The sequence below is a fragment of the Pelophylax lessonae genome (genome assembly GCF_965119305.1).
Source record: "Pelophylax lessonae genome assembly, chromosome: 1".
Lineage (NCBI taxonomy): Eukaryota > Metazoa > Chordata > Amphibia > Anura > Ranidae > Pelophylax > Pelophylax lessonae.
In genome coordinates, this window is record NC_138768.1 from 216,212,064 (window position 1) to 216,229,780 (window position 17,717).

At 42.6% G+C, this 17,717-nt stretch overlaps 1 protein-coding gene across 1 annotated transcript in view; it reads left to right on the forward strand.

Moving 5' to 3' along the window:
* Positions 1–1,074: 1,074 nt before the first annotated feature.
* The window catches only part of WSB2 (WD repeat and SOCS box containing 2), a 91,681-nt gene continuing 75,038 nt past the window's right edge, over positions 1,075–17,717 (forward strand). The window contains exon 1 of the mRNA XM_082243456.1: positions 1,075–1,662. Within this exon, the coding sequence (XP_082099582.1) occupies positions 1,596–1,662 (67 nt within the window). The 5' untranslated portion in view covers positions 1,075–1,595. The remainder of the gene's footprint in view (positions 1,663–17,717) is intronic.

The following is a 17,717-nucleotide window of genomic DNA, read 5'->3' on the forward strand; positions in this document are numbered from 1 at the left end:
GATAAAAAAAATAAATAAATCAGGAGATATCTACCATTTACCACCAAATGAAGTCCAATTTGTATAATCCACCTGGATGCACAAAGTAGTTGTGATGATATGTATAGTTTTACTAACACATGTCATATGTTTATTTTATTTTTTTAACTCTTTTTATTTCAAAGTGTGCAAAAATACAACATATGTGTAAAAATAAATAATCAGCGCAATAAATAAATAAATAAATAAATAAATATATAAAGTGACTCAGTGCTTCAACACAGTTCTAAATAAATAAAAACGTGCAAGTATAGCAAACAACTGTGCAAATATGCAATATACAGCAGCTATATTAAAAAAAATTCTCACTCAAAAAGTATAAGTACAGTAATCCCCCGCTCCATCGCGGTTCAGTTTTTGCGGTCCCGGTATATTGCGTTTTTTTTTTGTATTTTTTTGTTATTTTACTATATAAATCATTAAAAATGAAATATTTTTGTGTTTTCCATAGCTCTTGCTATGTCTCTCAGTATCTTTTATGTGTTTAAATGAGTTTCTATTGTTTTAAAAGTGTGTTTAAAGACCTTAAAATGCTTTTACACGTACAGTGACAGTAAAATAAACATGCCTACAATGCATTTTAATAGGGTTTTTCTATTTTGCGGAATTTCACTTTTCGCGGCTGGGTCCGGAACGTAACCCCCGCAATGGAGGGGGGTTTACTGTAATTGACAATAAATATATAAGAATACAGCGCTATATAAAAATCTTCTTTAAGTATTAAATAAAGTGACAATGTGCTCAAAAATACAACATACATTATATACTAAAAACAGAAAAGAATGTGCCAACATGTTAGCATAGAAATATTTTTTGGTCAAATACAGTGAGTATTACAGAAGACATTCCACATGTCATATGCTTTACCCTTAGGCGTGAAGAGGTTAAAAAAAAAAACTGCATAAACTAACACTGGTAAGGGAGACAATGACAAGTCCCCAGAAAAGCCTCATACCGAATTGTTGTTTGTAAAACGGCCACTAGATGGTGCCCATGCGACAATGCGATCTCTATGGTAATAGTTGTGCTGATCATATGACCGGAAGCGTCAGGAAGAAGCCCTTTCTCTGGTATCCCTGAATTCTTCCCATGGGAGGATAGGGGTCCCCCATGCAGCCAGGCGGTTCCCATACTCTTCTAAGGGGGTTCCTGCATCATTAAGCTGAGGGGGTTCGGCTGCTGGTCCATGCAGAGTGACACCTTTACCCAGGGAGCCCTGACACCCACCTTCTCACACCCACACACTGCAAAATGAGTCACCTAGGTCAGCCCAGAGAGCTAACTAGCCCGAGCAGATTCCCCTTCACTTACAGCCTTGTCCCAGTCTACCTCTCAGGCATGGAGGACATAGAGAGAGCCTGTATACAGTAACCCCTGACAGCCCAGCTGTCCCTGTACACACACATTGATCACCAGCAAGAATATTAAAGCTCCTCTGCTGTCTTCTCCTCCCTGCTGAGCCCCCTGGCTGGAAGCCCCTCACTCCTCCTTCTAGGTAAGTACACATCAGCCTTCTCTCACCTCTATGTCATACATGTACCTTCCATTACTGTCAGATGATCACCTGCTCTCTTTTGTTGCAGATGGATAGTAACACAGTGCTGCATTCAGATAACAAGGAAGGTAATTCTTGTCACTTCACATCCCTCCCTGTCAAATATCTTCTTTCCAAACAGAGAAATGACAGATTTATTTTTTTTAGTTTCATATTAACTGCTTCGGCTCTAAAGCAGTTTTTTGCACATATGTAAAATATCTGCATTTATATCTACAAAATTCCTGAGCTTTTTATATTTCCTGAAAGCAGAGGACCTGTAGAATAAAAAGTCCTGGCAATTTTGTTTAATGTCGCACAATATTATTTTTTTTTTTTTAAAGATAAGCACAACTGTTTATTAAATGCTTATTTTCAGGAAAATATATAATAAAATGAATTTTAGTGCACAAAAGCACAACATAATGCCCAATTTTTTGGTAGAGTATAAAAGATGAGGTTGCATTGAGTGAACAGATACCAAACCTGTCTGGTCTTAAAATGCTATGCGTCTGAGATATAGTAAAAAAAAAAATCTGGTACTCAGAAGTCTCCATAGGCAATGCTTTAAAAGCCTTTACAGCTCATCAGTTTATAGTTAACTGAGCTCTGGTGCTACAATGATTGCTCTCACTCCAACATTTGCGGAGATACCTCACGTGTGGTGTGATCACAGTTTACATGCAGTCACGTGTTTGCATTTGATGGTGTATGCTGGGCAATTGGGAGGGGGGGGGGTGTTCAGTTAATTATTTTTGGTTTAATTTTTTTTATTTAAAGGGGTTGTAAAGTCAGAAGGTTTTTTTTTTTTGTCTTAATGCATTCTATGCATTAAGATAAACAAAACCTTCTGTGTACAGCAGCTCCCCTAATACTTACCTGAGCCCCCTCTCTATCCAACGATGTCCATGAGTGCCTCAGCCTTCTGATACTCTCTCTCCTGATTGGCTGAGACACAGCAGCGGTGCCACTGGCCCCTGCTGCTGTTAATCAAACTCAGCCAATCAGGAGAGGGAGGGGGTGGGGCAGAATGGCAGCGCCCTGTCTGAATGGATATGCGGAGCTGCAGCTCGGTTCGGGTGCCCCCACAGCAAGCTGCTTGCTATGGGGGCACTCAACAAGAAGGAAGGGCCAGGAGCACCAAAGAGGGACCCAAGAAGAGGAGGATCTGGGCTGCCCTGTGCAAAACCACTGCACAAAGCAGGTAAGTATAACATGTTTGTTATTTTAATAGAAAAAAAAAAATGAGACTTTACAATCACTTTACCTTTATTGCTTTAACAAGGGGTTAACACACCCCCATGTGATAGCATTGGGCTGATGACAGGTATTCACCAGGTATTTCCCCTGCCCTCCAAAGCATCTAACCAAGCACAGATCCTGTGTGGTTAGATGCTTCCCTGGCTGTATCAGCCTGAGAATGACAGCTCAGAAAGTGGAAGTGGCAAAATCATTGTCGCTTCCAGCTGAGAGCCCAGGAACCACGTGGGTGTGTAGGAAGGGGTTACTACGCTGCTAGCATTGTAAAAGTGATCAGGCAGCTATACAGCCACTTGGATCACTATTATTTTACAGCCAGGGGCTGGCTAAGAAAGACTGGCACAAGCTGACTGCTGCTACTTGGTGAGGGGTGTAGGGCAGGCATAGTCTTGATGAGTGTCTATGACAGGTCCTATGGCTGTATTAACCCCTGGAGCAGAAGATTACCACTTCAGCGGGTAAGGGGGAAACAGAGAAAAGAATGTTTCAGACAGCAGCCTCCAGTGCAGGGGAAACTTCTCATTGAATGTAAGTACTGTCCCTTTGCTGATTAAAAAAAAAAAACTAAGGCTTTATATTTATTATATTTATTTTCATGTTGCATTTAAAATATTTATAGCATGTTCATAATAATCTGAGTAACTAGTCAGTACAGGAATCACAGCTTGCAGGCGGCAAGGTACCATGGGATATGGGATAATTGCAAGTATATAACAGAGGAGAAGCTGCAAAGCATGCAGGGAATCAAGGAAGTTGTGGAAAGCGATGTCAGACAGACAGGCAGAACTCACAACAAGAGGGGAGATTTTTCAAGTAAGTTTATATTGGATTGTCAAAAACAACTATTGTTCAGATTTTTTCTGCAATGTTGATGTTATAAAATTAACATGTCTACTGTAAGGTCTCTTTTACACTAGCGAACCGATTGGGTCCACCAGTCAGTGCTTCCAGTGGACCCGATCGTACCCTCCAGTCTCCAACATGTGTCTGTTTACACCCGCCAACATCCGATCCGATCCAATCCTATCTGCTAAAAACAGACAGTTGAGGATCCCTCTAGCAGATTGATTCGAATGGCCTGGTCAGGTGTAAACAGACAGGCGGTCTGTTTACATCCAACCGCCCATAGAGGACAGTGGGCTGTGTCTGTTCGCTCTGCATAAGTGGGGTGGACACGGACCAGCCATCCGCCTGCTCAACTGGGATCCGTGGACATATTCCCAGCTGAGCAGACAGACTCAAACATAGCCCACCCCGTGTGGAAGGAGCCTTACTATAGATATTTAAAGCCATGTAAACCCTAACTGAATGATATATTGTCTGCCGGCATGCTGCAGAGGATTCCTTGCTCTCTGTGGGGAAGAGGTCTGATATGCTCCCTGCTGAGCTAGAGCTATTCAGTATGCAATTTTGCTGATTGCAGAATTATAGGTTTGATCGGCAGGGGGTATGTTTGACCTTTGCAGAGAGACTACTGCTTCCATGCATAGAGCGTGCTGGCAGGGGACAGACTTAAAAAAAAAAACAATCTGTAAGGCATTACACACCTTTTTGTTTTGACGCACCTGGAAGCGGATTTAAACTTAAAGGTAAATTGGGCTTTAAGCTTTTGGCATACATTGTAACAGGATTTATGTGTAAAAATGAATCGGTGCTAAATAATCTTACTCCATCCAAGAGTTGGGGGAGGTCTGCAGTCTCTGACCATCTCCTGTATCACGTCTGCAGTCTCTGATCATATTCCTAACTGCGTTCAGTAAATAATGCAAGCAATATAAACAAGTTCAATAAACCGATAACTGCAAAAAATATGCAAATAATTGTAGTCGACAACCAAATCTCACTGCATTTAAACGTATATAAAATATTTATAAATACATATTTCCATAAAATATGGTCCTAATTCCTCTCTGATTATAATACCTCAGTGGCTGGGCACTCAACCAATAATGTAGACTCTACATTCTCTGATGAGTGGCCAACCACTGGGGTTTGAAGGGAGAGAAGTCAGAGAGGAATAACCACTTTACCACCGGAGGATTTTGCTGTCTTACGTCCAGGCCACTTTTTGCGATTCGGATTCAGCACTGTGCGACTTTAACTGACAATTGCGCAGTCGTGCAACGCTGTACCCAAACTAAATTTCCATCCTTCCCACAAACAGAGCTTTATTTTGGTGGTATTTGATCACCTCTGCGCTTTTTATTTTTTGCGATGTTAATAAAAAAAAAAATGCAAAAATTTTGAAAAAATAACAATATTTTTCTACTTTGACAGTTAAAAAATATCCAATATATTCAATTTTTGTCATATATTTAGGCCAAAATGTATTTAGCTACATGTCTTTGACAAAAAAATTCTCAATGAGCGTATTTTTAACCGCTTTATGACCGGAAGGTTTTACCCCATTCCTGACCAGGCCATATTTTGCGATTCGGCTCTGCGTTACTTTAACAGACAATTGCACGGTCGTGCAATGCTGTACCCAAATTAAATTTGTCCTTTTTTCCCCACAAATAGAGCTTTCTTTTGATGGTATTTGATCACCTGTGCGGTTTTTACTTTTTGCGCTATAAACAAAAAAAGAGCGACAATTTTGAAAAAATAACAATATTTTTCACATTTTTTTTATATGAAATTCCCCACAAAAAAAATGTAAAAATCTAAATTTTTTATCATTTTAGGCCAATTTGTTTTCTGCTACATATTTTTGGTAAAAAAATCGCAATAAGCGTATTTTGATTGGTTTGCGCAAAAGTTATTGCGTTTACTAACTAAGGGAAAGATTTCTGTCATTTTTGGTGTTTTTTTTAACCAGTAATGGCGGCGATCTACGTTTTTATTTTTTTTGCGGGACTGCGACATTGCGGCGGATAGATCGGACCCTTGACTGATATTTTTGACACTTTTGGGGGTACCAGTGACATTACTACAGTAATGAGTGCTATACATATGCACTGTTACTGTAAAAATGACACTGGCAGGGAAGGGGTTAATTTTTATTGGAGAGGGAGGGGTTAATATATGCCTGGTGCTTACTGACGTGTGTGGGGGGAGGTGACTGAGTGACACAGGGACAGATCGCAGGTTCAGCTATGCTGAACCCTGCAATCTGACCCTGCCTGTCACTTCGGAGATCCGCCCTCTCTGTTTACACAAGCGGGCGGATTTCCACACTAGATTACCGACGATCAGGGAAGAGCGGCGGTGATCAACGCCGCTCCTCCCCTGGCCTGACTCCTGCTGTAACTGAATACAGCGGGAGCGAGCCTCCGGCAGCGCATGCGCGCCGCCGAGAGAGGGGAATGTCTGGTGACGTAGGTCTACGTCGCCAGACGATAACGAGCCACTTTGCTGCAGTACAGTCAACGTGACTGGTCGGCAAGTGGATAAAGACTGAAATTTACAGAACTATGCATTTGCACAAATATATACAGCCTATTTATGTAAGATTTTTGGTAGTTATATATGAGTGGCATTATTTACTGTACATGTTGAGATGAAGATTATTTAACAATGTTCCATTTTTATACAGAAAACCTTCTACAATTTATTATTTTGATTGAAAGACAGGAATTTTTTTTTTTTAATGGGGGGGGGGGGGGGGTTGTAAAATTTTAGGAGCAAAGAATTGTCAATATTATTATTATACAGGATTCATATAGTGCTAACAGTTTGTGCAGCGCTTTACAATGTGAGGGCAGACAGTACAGTTACAATACAATTCAATATCGGAGGAATCAGAGGGCCCTGCCTGTTAGAGCTTACAATCTAAAAGGGAGGGTCAATTGATACAAAAAGTAATAACTATGGAGGATATGCTGATGGAGAAAATAAAATTAAAGTTGCTAGGTGAAGGCAGGATAGGCTTCTCTGAAGAGTAGAGTTTTCAGGGATCACCTAAAAGTGGATAGAGTAGGCAATAGTTAGACGGATTGGGGTAGGGAATTCCAAAGGATGGGAGAGGCTCGGGAGAAGTCCTGGGGGTGAGCTTCAGAGGAGGTGACAAGGGAACTAAAGAGCAGCGGATCCTGGGAGGAACAAGGAGAACGATTTGATTGGTATTTTGAGACTAGGCAAGTGATGTAGCTGGGGGCAGAGTTGTGGATGGCTTTGTAAGTTGTTAATATTTTGAATTTAATTTGTTGGGTGAGTGGCAGTCACTGGAGATATTGGCATAGAGGGGTAGCAGATGCTGAGCGTTTTGTAAGGTGGAGGAGTCTGTCAGCAGCATTCATGATGGAGTGAATAGGAGACAGCCTCTGGAAAGGTAAGCCAATAAGGAGGTAATTGCAGGCGTAGAGGTGAGAAATAACCAGGGAGTGAATTAGAAGCTTTGTGGTGTCATTGGTTAGGAAGGGGCGTATCTTGGAGATGTTGTGATTGGATGTGAGGCTAAAAGGAGAGTTCAGAGTCCAGGACTACACCTAGCACCCTGGCATGCGGAAACAGGCTGATAGTTGTGCCATCGATCTTGACAGAGTAGTCAGGGGAAGGGGCACGTGGGGGAGGAAATTGAATCAGCTCAGTTTTGGATAGATTTAGTATGAAGAAGTGGTGTGACATCCAGGCTTTTATGTCGGTCTATAATGCCTCGTACACACGCAGCGATTATCAGCCGACCGATCGTTCGACTTTTGTCCAGAGTGGTGTTTTGTTGGTTGGAATGTGCCTAGACTGCACACAAATTTTCTCGGCCAACAAAAATCTACTTCTGAAGTGATGTCAAGTGCTGATTTACTTTCCGTGTGTTTTTTCTTCTCTGAGCATGCCCAGTCTTGCTCATCAGATTTTTGTCTGCCGAAATCTGTACTGACTGACGGAAAATCGGACATGTGTTCACGGCCAACAAAAATTTTATAGCCTGCACACCAGATTTTTTTCGGACGAAAAGTCGGAGTCGGTTGTCGAAAGCATCATACTAACAAGCCGAAAATCGGCCGATCGGACGTTGGCCGAAAATTCCCGGCCAATAATCGATGCGTGTGTACAAGGCATTAACCACTTGCCGACTGCCTAACGCCGATCTACGTCGGCAGTCAGCCCCTCACAGGCAAAGTGACGTAGGGCTACGTCACTAGCTTGTGAGGGTCTAGGGAGCGAGCCACCTGTCATTCTCCTCGCTGTAAAGACACTGATAAAACGGATCTAGTATGTAGATCCGTTGATCAGTGTCCTTACAGCTCAAGCCACAGCCAATCACAGTAGAAAGCACGCCCCTAGGGACACACACAGCCCCTCCCTTCCAAATAAAGTTAACCCCTTCACAACCAGTGTATTTTTACAGTAACAGTGCATATGTATAGCACTGATTACTGTAGAAATGTCACTGGTAACCCCAAAAGTGTCACAAATGTCAGTCAAGGGTCCGATCTGTCCGCCCCAATGTCGCAGTACCGCAAAAAAAATCGCAGATCGCCGCCATTACGCGTTAAAAAAAAAAAACAACAAAAATGACAAAAATCTTTCCCTTTGTTAGTAAACGCGATAACTTTTGCGCAAACCAATCAAAATACGCTTTTTGCGATTTTTTTTTTACCAAACATATGTAGCATAAAACAAATTGGCCGAAAATTTTAAAAAATTTTGATTTTTACTTTTTTTTGGGGGGGAATTTCATATAAAAAAATGTGAAAAATATTGTTATTTTTGCAAAATTTACGCTCTTTTTTTGTTTATAGCGCGTGATCAAAAAATCGCACAGGTGATCAAATACCACCAAAAGAAAGCTCTGTTTGTGGGAAAAAAAGGACGTCAAATTCGTTTAGGTACAGCGTCGCACGACCGCGCAATTGTCCGTTAAAGTCACGCAGTGCCGAATCGCAAAATACCCCCTGGTCAGGAAGGGGGTAAAATCTTCCGGGGCTTAAGTGGTTAATTAGCGTTGCGTAAGGAGAATGATGTTGTGAGCTGAGGGCTATTGAGATAGATTTAGGTGTCATCAGATGACCAGTAAGGAGGTGTAGAATGAGAATAGGAGAGGTCCAAGAACAGAACCTTGGGGGACCCTGACATCAGGGGCGTACCTAGAGCATTTGGCACCCGGGGCGGATCCTATATCTGGCACCCCCCCCCCCCAGGCGACGAACATTGACGTGTCACGTATAAAATGTATGGAGACCCCCTTTTACATTACACAGCCCCCTTACCCCTGGACCCCTTTACATTACACAGCCCCTGGACCCCTTTACATTACACAACCCCCTTACCCCTGGACCCCTTTACATTACACAGCCCCTGGACCCCTTTACATTACACAGCCCCTGTACCCCTGGACCTCTTTACATTACACAGCCCCCTTACCCCTGGACCCCTTTACATTACACAGCCCCTGTACCCCTGGACCTCTTTACATTACACAGCCCCCTTACCCCTGGACACCTTTACATTACACAGGCCCCTTACCCCTGGACCCCTTTACATTACACAGCCCCCTTACCCCTGGACCCCTTTACATTACACAGCCCCCTTACCCCTGGACCCCTTTACATTACACAGACCCCCAATAGAACCCATTACATTACACAGCCCCATCCCCCATACAACCCTTTACATTACACAGCCCCCCAATATAACCCCTTTACAATACAAAGCCCCCACCAATAGAACCCCTCTACAATAAATCCCCCCATAGAACCCCTATACAATGCAAAGCCCCCCCCCATAGAACCCCTATACAATACAAAGCCACCCCCCAAAAAAAGAACCCCTTTACAATACAAAGCCACCCTCCCCAGAAGAACCCCTTTACAATACAAAGCCCCCCCTCCAAAGAACCCCTTTACAATACAAAGTCACCCCCCCCAAAATAACCCCTTTACAATACAAAGCCCCCCCCTCAAAATAACCCCTTTACAATACAAAGTCACCCCCCCCCCTCAAAATAACCCCTTTACAATACAAAGTCACCCCCCCCCTCAAAATAACCCCTTTACAATACAAAGTCACCCCCCCCCCTCAAAATAACCCCTTTATAATACAAAGCCCCCCCCCCCTACCTTTTTAGGAGGAGAGCAGAGGAGGAGGAACTGTTTAAAGCAGAGAGGATGTGAGAGACTCACTGTCACTCCTGAGCCCTGAATACACAGTGATCGGCGCCTCGGCGGGAACTGCAGAAGTTACTGTGCTGGTTAATGAGCAGGTGATTGGTTGATAGGCGGTCCTAGCAACCAATCGCCTTCTCATTAACCAGCACAGTAAACTGCGGCAGCGCCGATCGCTGTGTATTCAGGGCTCGGGAGTGACAGTGAGTCTCTCTCACATCCTCTCTGCTTTAAACAGTTCCTCCTCCTCCGCGGTGGAAGCAGTCTGGCGGCCGGCCCCGGGTGTCACCCTGATCTTCCCTGACACCCCCCTAATGTGTGGCACCTGGGGCGGACTGCCCCCCCGCCCCCCCTATTAGTACGCCACTGCCTGACATAGAAAGGAAGAGGAGAGCAGAGGAGGAAGTAGAATTGTAAGTGACACTAAAGGTACGGTGGGATAGGTAGGAGGAGTGGCAATGTTATAAAGATTTGACTACAATTGTGGTGCATTTAGTGAGTTTAGCTGCAGTTTTAAAACATTTTCATCTATTAATAGTGGATACAATAACATTAGTGTAAACAAGTATTTCTTTAACCACTTGCTGACTGCCCCCGCTGATATACTCCGGCAGGCTGTACGGCGGTTCGCGGGAGGGTGCGCGGGAACGCTCCTGGTGGCGCGTGCGCCCGCCCCCATTAGGCAGCGGGGAAGCTGATTCACGGGGCTGACGGCCGAGAGATTGCCGCCGGGCACCCACGAACGCTCCACATGAAGAGAGAACAACGGTCTGCTGTTGTATACACAGCAGACCGTTGTTTTCTCTGGAATGAACACATCCTCCTATTTAGGATCACAGGTCTCTGTTTTGATTCCACAAGTCCCTCCCCCATACAGTTAGAAAACACACCCCTAGGCTCACACTTAACCCTTTGATCACCCCTGGGATAACCCCTTGCCTGCCAGTGTCATTATTACAGTAACTGTGCATATTTTTAGCACTGATTACTGTAGTGTAACTTGTCCCCCCAAAAGTGTCAAAAATGTCAGTTAGGGGTCCGATCTGTCCGCCGCAATGTCGCAGTCCCGCTAAAAATCGCAGATCGCCGCCATTACTATTACAAAAATAAATAAATAGAAATGACCTAAATCTTTCCCCTAGTTTGTAGACGCGATAACTTTTGCACAAACCAATTAAAATACGATTATTGGGATTTTTATTTACCAAAAATATGTAGCAGAATACAAATTGTCGTAAAAGGATGAAAAAATTTGATTTTTTAAATTTTTTTTGAGAATGTTATATAGCAGAAAGTGAAAAAATATATATATTTTTTTTTCTCAGAATTGTCACTCATTTTTTGTTTATAGCGCAATTCCCAAAGGTCCGGGGCGGCCGCAGTCCACATTTCAATGCATATTTGGGTCTGTTTCAGGTGCGAATTCAGGCAGAAATTCAGACCTGATTTGCACCTGAACCGGTGAACAGTAATGCATCAGATCCACTACTAGGAACTGTGGCCGCACATATGTGAACCCAGCCCTACTTCTCACTCCTTCAGCTTTTACAACTACCTTAAGGCAGAGGCGTAACTAGAACCTTCAGGGCCCCGATGCAAGAAACCATGAAGGGCCCCCCAGACCCCTGGCCGGGGCCCTTCCCTTCAAGCCCGGGGCTCTTCCCACTGATCCTGGGGCTCTTTACTCTCGTTGCATGGCCTTTTATTATGGTCCCGCAGCAGGATTCTTTCACAAGTTCTGCAGTGGGCCCCCTTCCTGCAATCTTGGGGCCTCCCCACAGTGGTGCAATGCCAGGGCCCGGTCGCAAGTGTGACCTTTGAGATCCTGGAAGTTCACCCACTGGTTTGCTACCGGGCCCCCTGGAGCATGGGGCCCGGTAGCAATTGCAACCCCTGCAACCCCTGTAGTTACGCCCCTGCCTTAAGGGCTTTTTCACACACTCCGCTCCGTCGGCGGACTCCGTTTATCTCAGGGATCGAGCTGTCAGAGCCCCATACATCTCTATGGGGGAATCGGATGGGAACGGACCGTCGGTCCGTTCTCATCCGATCCTCTGGACGGATGGAAAATAGGGTTTCCATCCGTCCAGATTTGACAGATCGGATCGGATGTCAGCGGACATGTCTCCGCTGACATCCGATGCCCCATAGAGATGCATGTGGGGACCGTTCAGATCCGCCAAAAAAACTGACAGGCGGATCTGAACGGTCCACCTGTGTGAAAGGGGCCTAACCCTTTACTGATGATTAGAGATGGGCTCAGGTGTGTTCAGGATCCTAATTTCAACCCACCTGGCCGATCCCTCCAGGAAGCTGACATACCCGAGCCCATCTCTACTGATGATACTGTAAGTGCTTTTAACCACTTGCCGACCGCCGCCCGACTATATACGGCGGCGGTCAGCCCCTCACAGGCAAAGTGACGTAGCGGTACGTCACTAGCCTGTGACCCAATAGGGGGCGAGCGTGCAGCCCGCGCGTGTGACCGGCGTACCTGATGTTCGCCGGTCACTCGCGATCATCGGATACAGTGGGAGAAAGGCAGGCGGCTAATGTAAACAAAGCCGCCTGTCATTCTCCCCTGTGTAACAGCACAGATCATACGGTCCTGCTATGTAGGACCTTTGATCTCTGCTGTTACACACACAGCCACATCCAATCAGAGTTAGAAGCACGCCCCTAGGGACACACTTAACCCCTCCCTCTCCAATAAAGTTAACCCCTTCCCTCCCAGTGTCATTTTTACAGTAACAGTGCATATGTATAGCACTGATTACTGTAGTAATGTCACTGGTACCCCCAAAAGTGTCAAAAATGTCAGTCAAGGGTCCGATCTGTCCGCCGCAATGTCGCAGTCCCGCAAAAAAAATTGCAGATCGCCGCCATTACTCGTTTAAAAAAAAACAACAAAAATGACAAAAATCTTTCCCTTAGTAAACGCAATAACTTTTGTGCAAACCAATCAAAATACGCTTTTTTTTTTTTTTTTTTTTACCAAACATATGTAGCAGAAAACAAATTGGCCTAAAATGTTGATTTTTACATTTTTTGGGGGGAATTTCATATAAAAAAAAATGTGAAAAATATTGTTATTTTTGCAAAATTGTCGCTATTTTTTTGTTTATAGCGCATGATCAAAAAATCGCACAGGTGATCAAATACCACCAAAAGAAAGCTCTATTTGTGAGAAAAAAAGGACGTCAATTTCATTTGGGTACAGCGTCGCACGACTGCGCAATTGTCCGTTAAAATCACGCAGTGCCGAATTGCAAAATAGGCCCTGGTCAGGAAGGGGGTAAAATCTTCCGGGGCTTAAGTGGTTAAAGCACCGCTTATACACAATTGGGACAATTAGTACCATCGTTTTTTTGGTGCTTTACCAGTAAATTACCACATATTAGGTAACTATTTGCTCAATAGAACCTCATTTTGTATTTTTTTGGGTTTTGGGATTTAAATAACCTTTGGACCTAAAATGTGCATTTTAGGATGCGTAAAAAAAATAGAGAAAAAATGGCTTTGGCAGCGAAAGCGTTAAACAGTTGGCAAAACCCTACGTTTTTAACAATGAGTATTTCACATGTCTACTTGCCTTATATGATTTACTGCATTATCATGAAAGTCGTTCTGTTGTGTAACCCGGATTGCTGGGGGATAAAAATGCTTGTGAGTGCAGAGAGAAGATGATGATAATTTCTACATCCTGGCCCTGAAAAAGTATGTATTGGGTAAAGTCTGATCTGCATACTTGTTTCAGATCCCATAGGATCAGCATGAAAGCAAAGCAACTAGCATTTCCAGAAGGAGGATGGCAATGGCAACCTCCATATTTCTTTGACATGTTCCTATTTTATTGTTGGAATGTCTTTCGGTGTGTAGCTATGAGGTTATGAATGGCTTGTAAAGTTTGTTCTTCATTTGACATGGCTGTGTTTGTGTTACCAAGCATAGGTAAAACGTTCTCTCGTTCAGCCCACGGTCTAAGTTACAAACCATTTGCTGTCTGCAAGATCCTCTGTAAATACAATACACCTGTGTGCATGAGCCTATAATGGAAATTCATTTGTTTTAAGATATTCCTGCAAAAAGAATGAATAACTGCAGTTGTAACAACTAACAGCGAGCTAGTTACATATCTCTAAACAGACTTCGATGATTTTCTTTCTCATAGGGGAAACATTTTATAATTTTAAGTATGTGCATTTTAAGCAAATGAAAACATCGGCTGAGTGCTGCTAGGTAATAGTTCTTTTTATAGGCTAAAACAATAGGGTGGCAGACAGTTGATGATTTTCCGCACCCCCTGTGGAAACCTTATTTAAAATCCCAAAACAATCCGCTGTGTCGACTCAGGGACCCTAATTGTAATTGCTGTTGCCAATAGTTTCCCCCACATGCAGTGGACTCTGTTCTTTTGTTTTCCTACTGGACTGCTGGACCTTCACGCAGTGAACGAATTGCTCCTGTCACCGGGATCCTTATGAGTTGAACACCCTTATGAAGTAGCAGTTGGGTGCAGCCTTGTTTGGGGTTGTTTTTGCTTTCTTTTTTTTTTTTTTCTTTTTTTTTTTTTGTTGCTGTGTGTTTTATTTTTTGTTTTTTTGTCTTCTCTTTTCTTCTTTTGTTGTTGAGCCAGGGAATGCCCAATTGCTATGTTTTGTATGTTGTTCTTTTCAAAACCAATAAAACGAATTTTCAAAAAAAAAAAAAATCCCAATACAACTATGGGGATGCATGTCTGTGAAGTTAGTGATGCTTTCCCATTAGAAACATGAACACAGATGTTTCCATTAAATCACATGCTTCATGACAGTCAATTAAAAGATTGCAACCACCTAGCTTTTGGGACAGTTTAAAAAGTTTAACAGGATCTACTCCTATTACACCTACTTCCAGGTACAGTTTGTGGGGAATTCGTTAATCTTCTGTCCCAAGTGGGTACCTAGGCTGTACTGAAGTGATCTCTAATCAGTTAGTCCCAGATAAGGTGCCCTAGCACAATTATTTCAGTGGGTTTCTTTGTATTTTGTGGAGTTGATATAGAAACTATATCCAGCTGTACCCCTCTTTCCAGGATGAGGTCTTTAAGCCTCATATCCTGTTTGACTTTACATGCTACTAGATCTTATGGAGAGACTCTCTTAGCACTATCACTGGATATTCTTGGGATTGTTAAAAAATTATCTAATGAGATTAATCCTGCTGGGTTATATTTAAAGTGAAAAAACTTGCACAACGGTCTTCCAAAAAAGCGACTAATAAGGGATTTATCTGTAGGAAGGATGTTACTCGCTAAAGCCCTCATAGGGAGACTGATCGCGTGTGTGCAGAGTAACTTAGAAATCAAAGAGATTAATGTTAGAAAATGTAGTCTCAATTGTGCAGAGACTCGACAAGAGTACTGCTCTGCCCCTCATTGGGCAAAGTGTGTGCAGTATTTTGTCCCATATTACTAGGTGCTTCCCAAGTCTAGTTCTGAGGTCCTCTTTTCTGCCCTGGTGGCGAATTGGAGAACAGCTAGGAAGGAGAGGGACCCATCACAATTCCAGGTTTTCCCAACCCAGAGCTTTTTCCAGAGATGAGACGTCGGGGGGGGGGGGGGGGGGTTACATCAGCCTCCTGCCTTTCTACATTCTTCTTGCCTTGGGAAATTAATTGTAATGTGTAGCTTAGCACTGAGGCAACATACTATAGCATTATTATCCCATTAGACTGGACCTTGTAAGGTTTTTGGTGAAAAGGCCTATTCTATGCAAGAAATAATGTGCAAACATATAACTTCAGGATTTAATATAGAAATTGAAAACAGATGGTTGTGGATGTACAAAGATATTAAGTGATAGATAAGATAGGTAGGGTGGAAACTACTAATCGATTAATCGACAACTAATTGATTATGAAAATAGTTGTCAATTATTTTCATAATCGATTAGTTGGTCAGCCAATTTGTTTTTGCTTCTTTGGTTCAATAGACTTCGATGGAGAAGCTGCAGAAAAGCATGTAGTGCGTTTTTCCTGCAATTTGCGTTTGTTTAATCTGCCTAACAACAAATTGGCCAAAAAAGCATTAACAATGCAAAAACGCAAATTGCAGCAAAATCGCGTGTGCGAAAATGCAAAAAGCACTGCAGAAACGGATCAAAAGCAAACAGCATAGGTGTGAACCGAACCTTATGCTGGACATACATGTATCGATTTTTCGGACGAGTCTATTCATACGAAAAATCTTTGTACATTCCCTGAATGAAAGAATGTTGTTTGAAAGTTTAACTTGCTTTTAACATTCGATTTTAAAATTAATGTAATTTCTGGACAAAAACCAATATACAATGTCTGAAAATTTTTTTGACCAACAAGTTTTCTATTCTGTTCCTTCAAAATTTCCAGTCACTGTGGTAGAAAACTAATGTTGATTTGACCCCACCATTGATTAGAAAATCAAACGAAAATGAAAAAAAATGTAAAATTAAATTTTTTTTGAAGGAAGACATTGTTTTTGTATGGACAGCAGGCACCTGGAGCTTTTATCAAGCCACCAGCCTATGACAAGGGAGTCGGTCATACATAATATATTACGGTTCTGTCTGAAAATTAGCAACAGTCTTTAATTTTTTTTTTTTTTCTTTAAATAAAAAAAATTGATGTCCGAGTCTGATGATATTTACCAGATTCAACCGCTAATAGTATAATTATCTCTTCTGTCTGTTATTCTCAGAGTGGTTTTGAGATTTTGCTCCCTAACCTAAACTCCATCCAGAGGTGGTTCTGGCTAGCTCACTAGATTGCTTTAAAAAAGGGCCTGGATTCTTTCCTAGGTGTACATAATATAAATGGGTACTAATATTTATAGGTAAAATTGATCCAGGGAATATCTGATTGCCTCTCAGTGGGATCAGGAAGGATTTTTTTCCCCTGCTGTATCAAATTGGATCATGCTTTTCTGGGGTTTTTTCACCTTCCTCTGGATCAACTGCGGGTAGAGGATTGTGTATATGGGATTGTATGGTTGGGTTTTCTTTACTGTTTTTGTTTTTTACTGGTTGAGCCAGGTGGACTTGTGTCTTTTTTTAACCTAACTATGTAACCATATAGTTAGTTATTTATATTTACCACTTCATATAGATTTTAAGAATAAATTGCCTTTTTTTTTAAACTTTACATATTAAAAAGGAGAAGTATAGCCAGAGCTCGTTTGGTTGTACATCTCCCACATGGATCACAGGAGTGCAATTTCTTTGTGACCCATTTTCAGCAGAGAGCAAACAGAAGTCCGTTCTCTGCTGACGTCACAGAAGTCGGTCGAGGTTCTGCGTCATCATGACCACGGAGTCAGAATCCGCCAGATCCTTGGACTGACACCAGCTCAGCCTCTTAGTGACCTGGTGAGGGCCTGAGCTAGACGCTCCCAGCTCTTCACAACCCAGCAATCCAGTGAGCGAGTGCTGAGAGTCAGCAGCTCTCTGCTCACGGAGCTGTGAGAACCGAGCAATCGGTGTTTGATTGCTCTGTTCTCAGTGTAGAGGCGCCTTGGGACCAATACTGCATCCACCTAAGTAGGTATGGTTCTGGAAAAAAATAGAAACCCATACTTCTTTTAACTAATGCCCCGTACACACGTGCAGATTATCTGCAGACTTTTGTCTGCAGACTTACCTTTTCTATGTAGTGCAAGGGCCTGCCGGATTGCATACAAATTGAAAGTGTTTAGGTTTGACCTCATATTATATGGTTTTGGTAAGTCTGCAGACAAAAGTCTGCAGATAATCTGCACGTGTGTATGGGGCATTAGTTATAAAACACACTTTTTTAAGGTTATTATCCGATTAATCGAAACAATAATC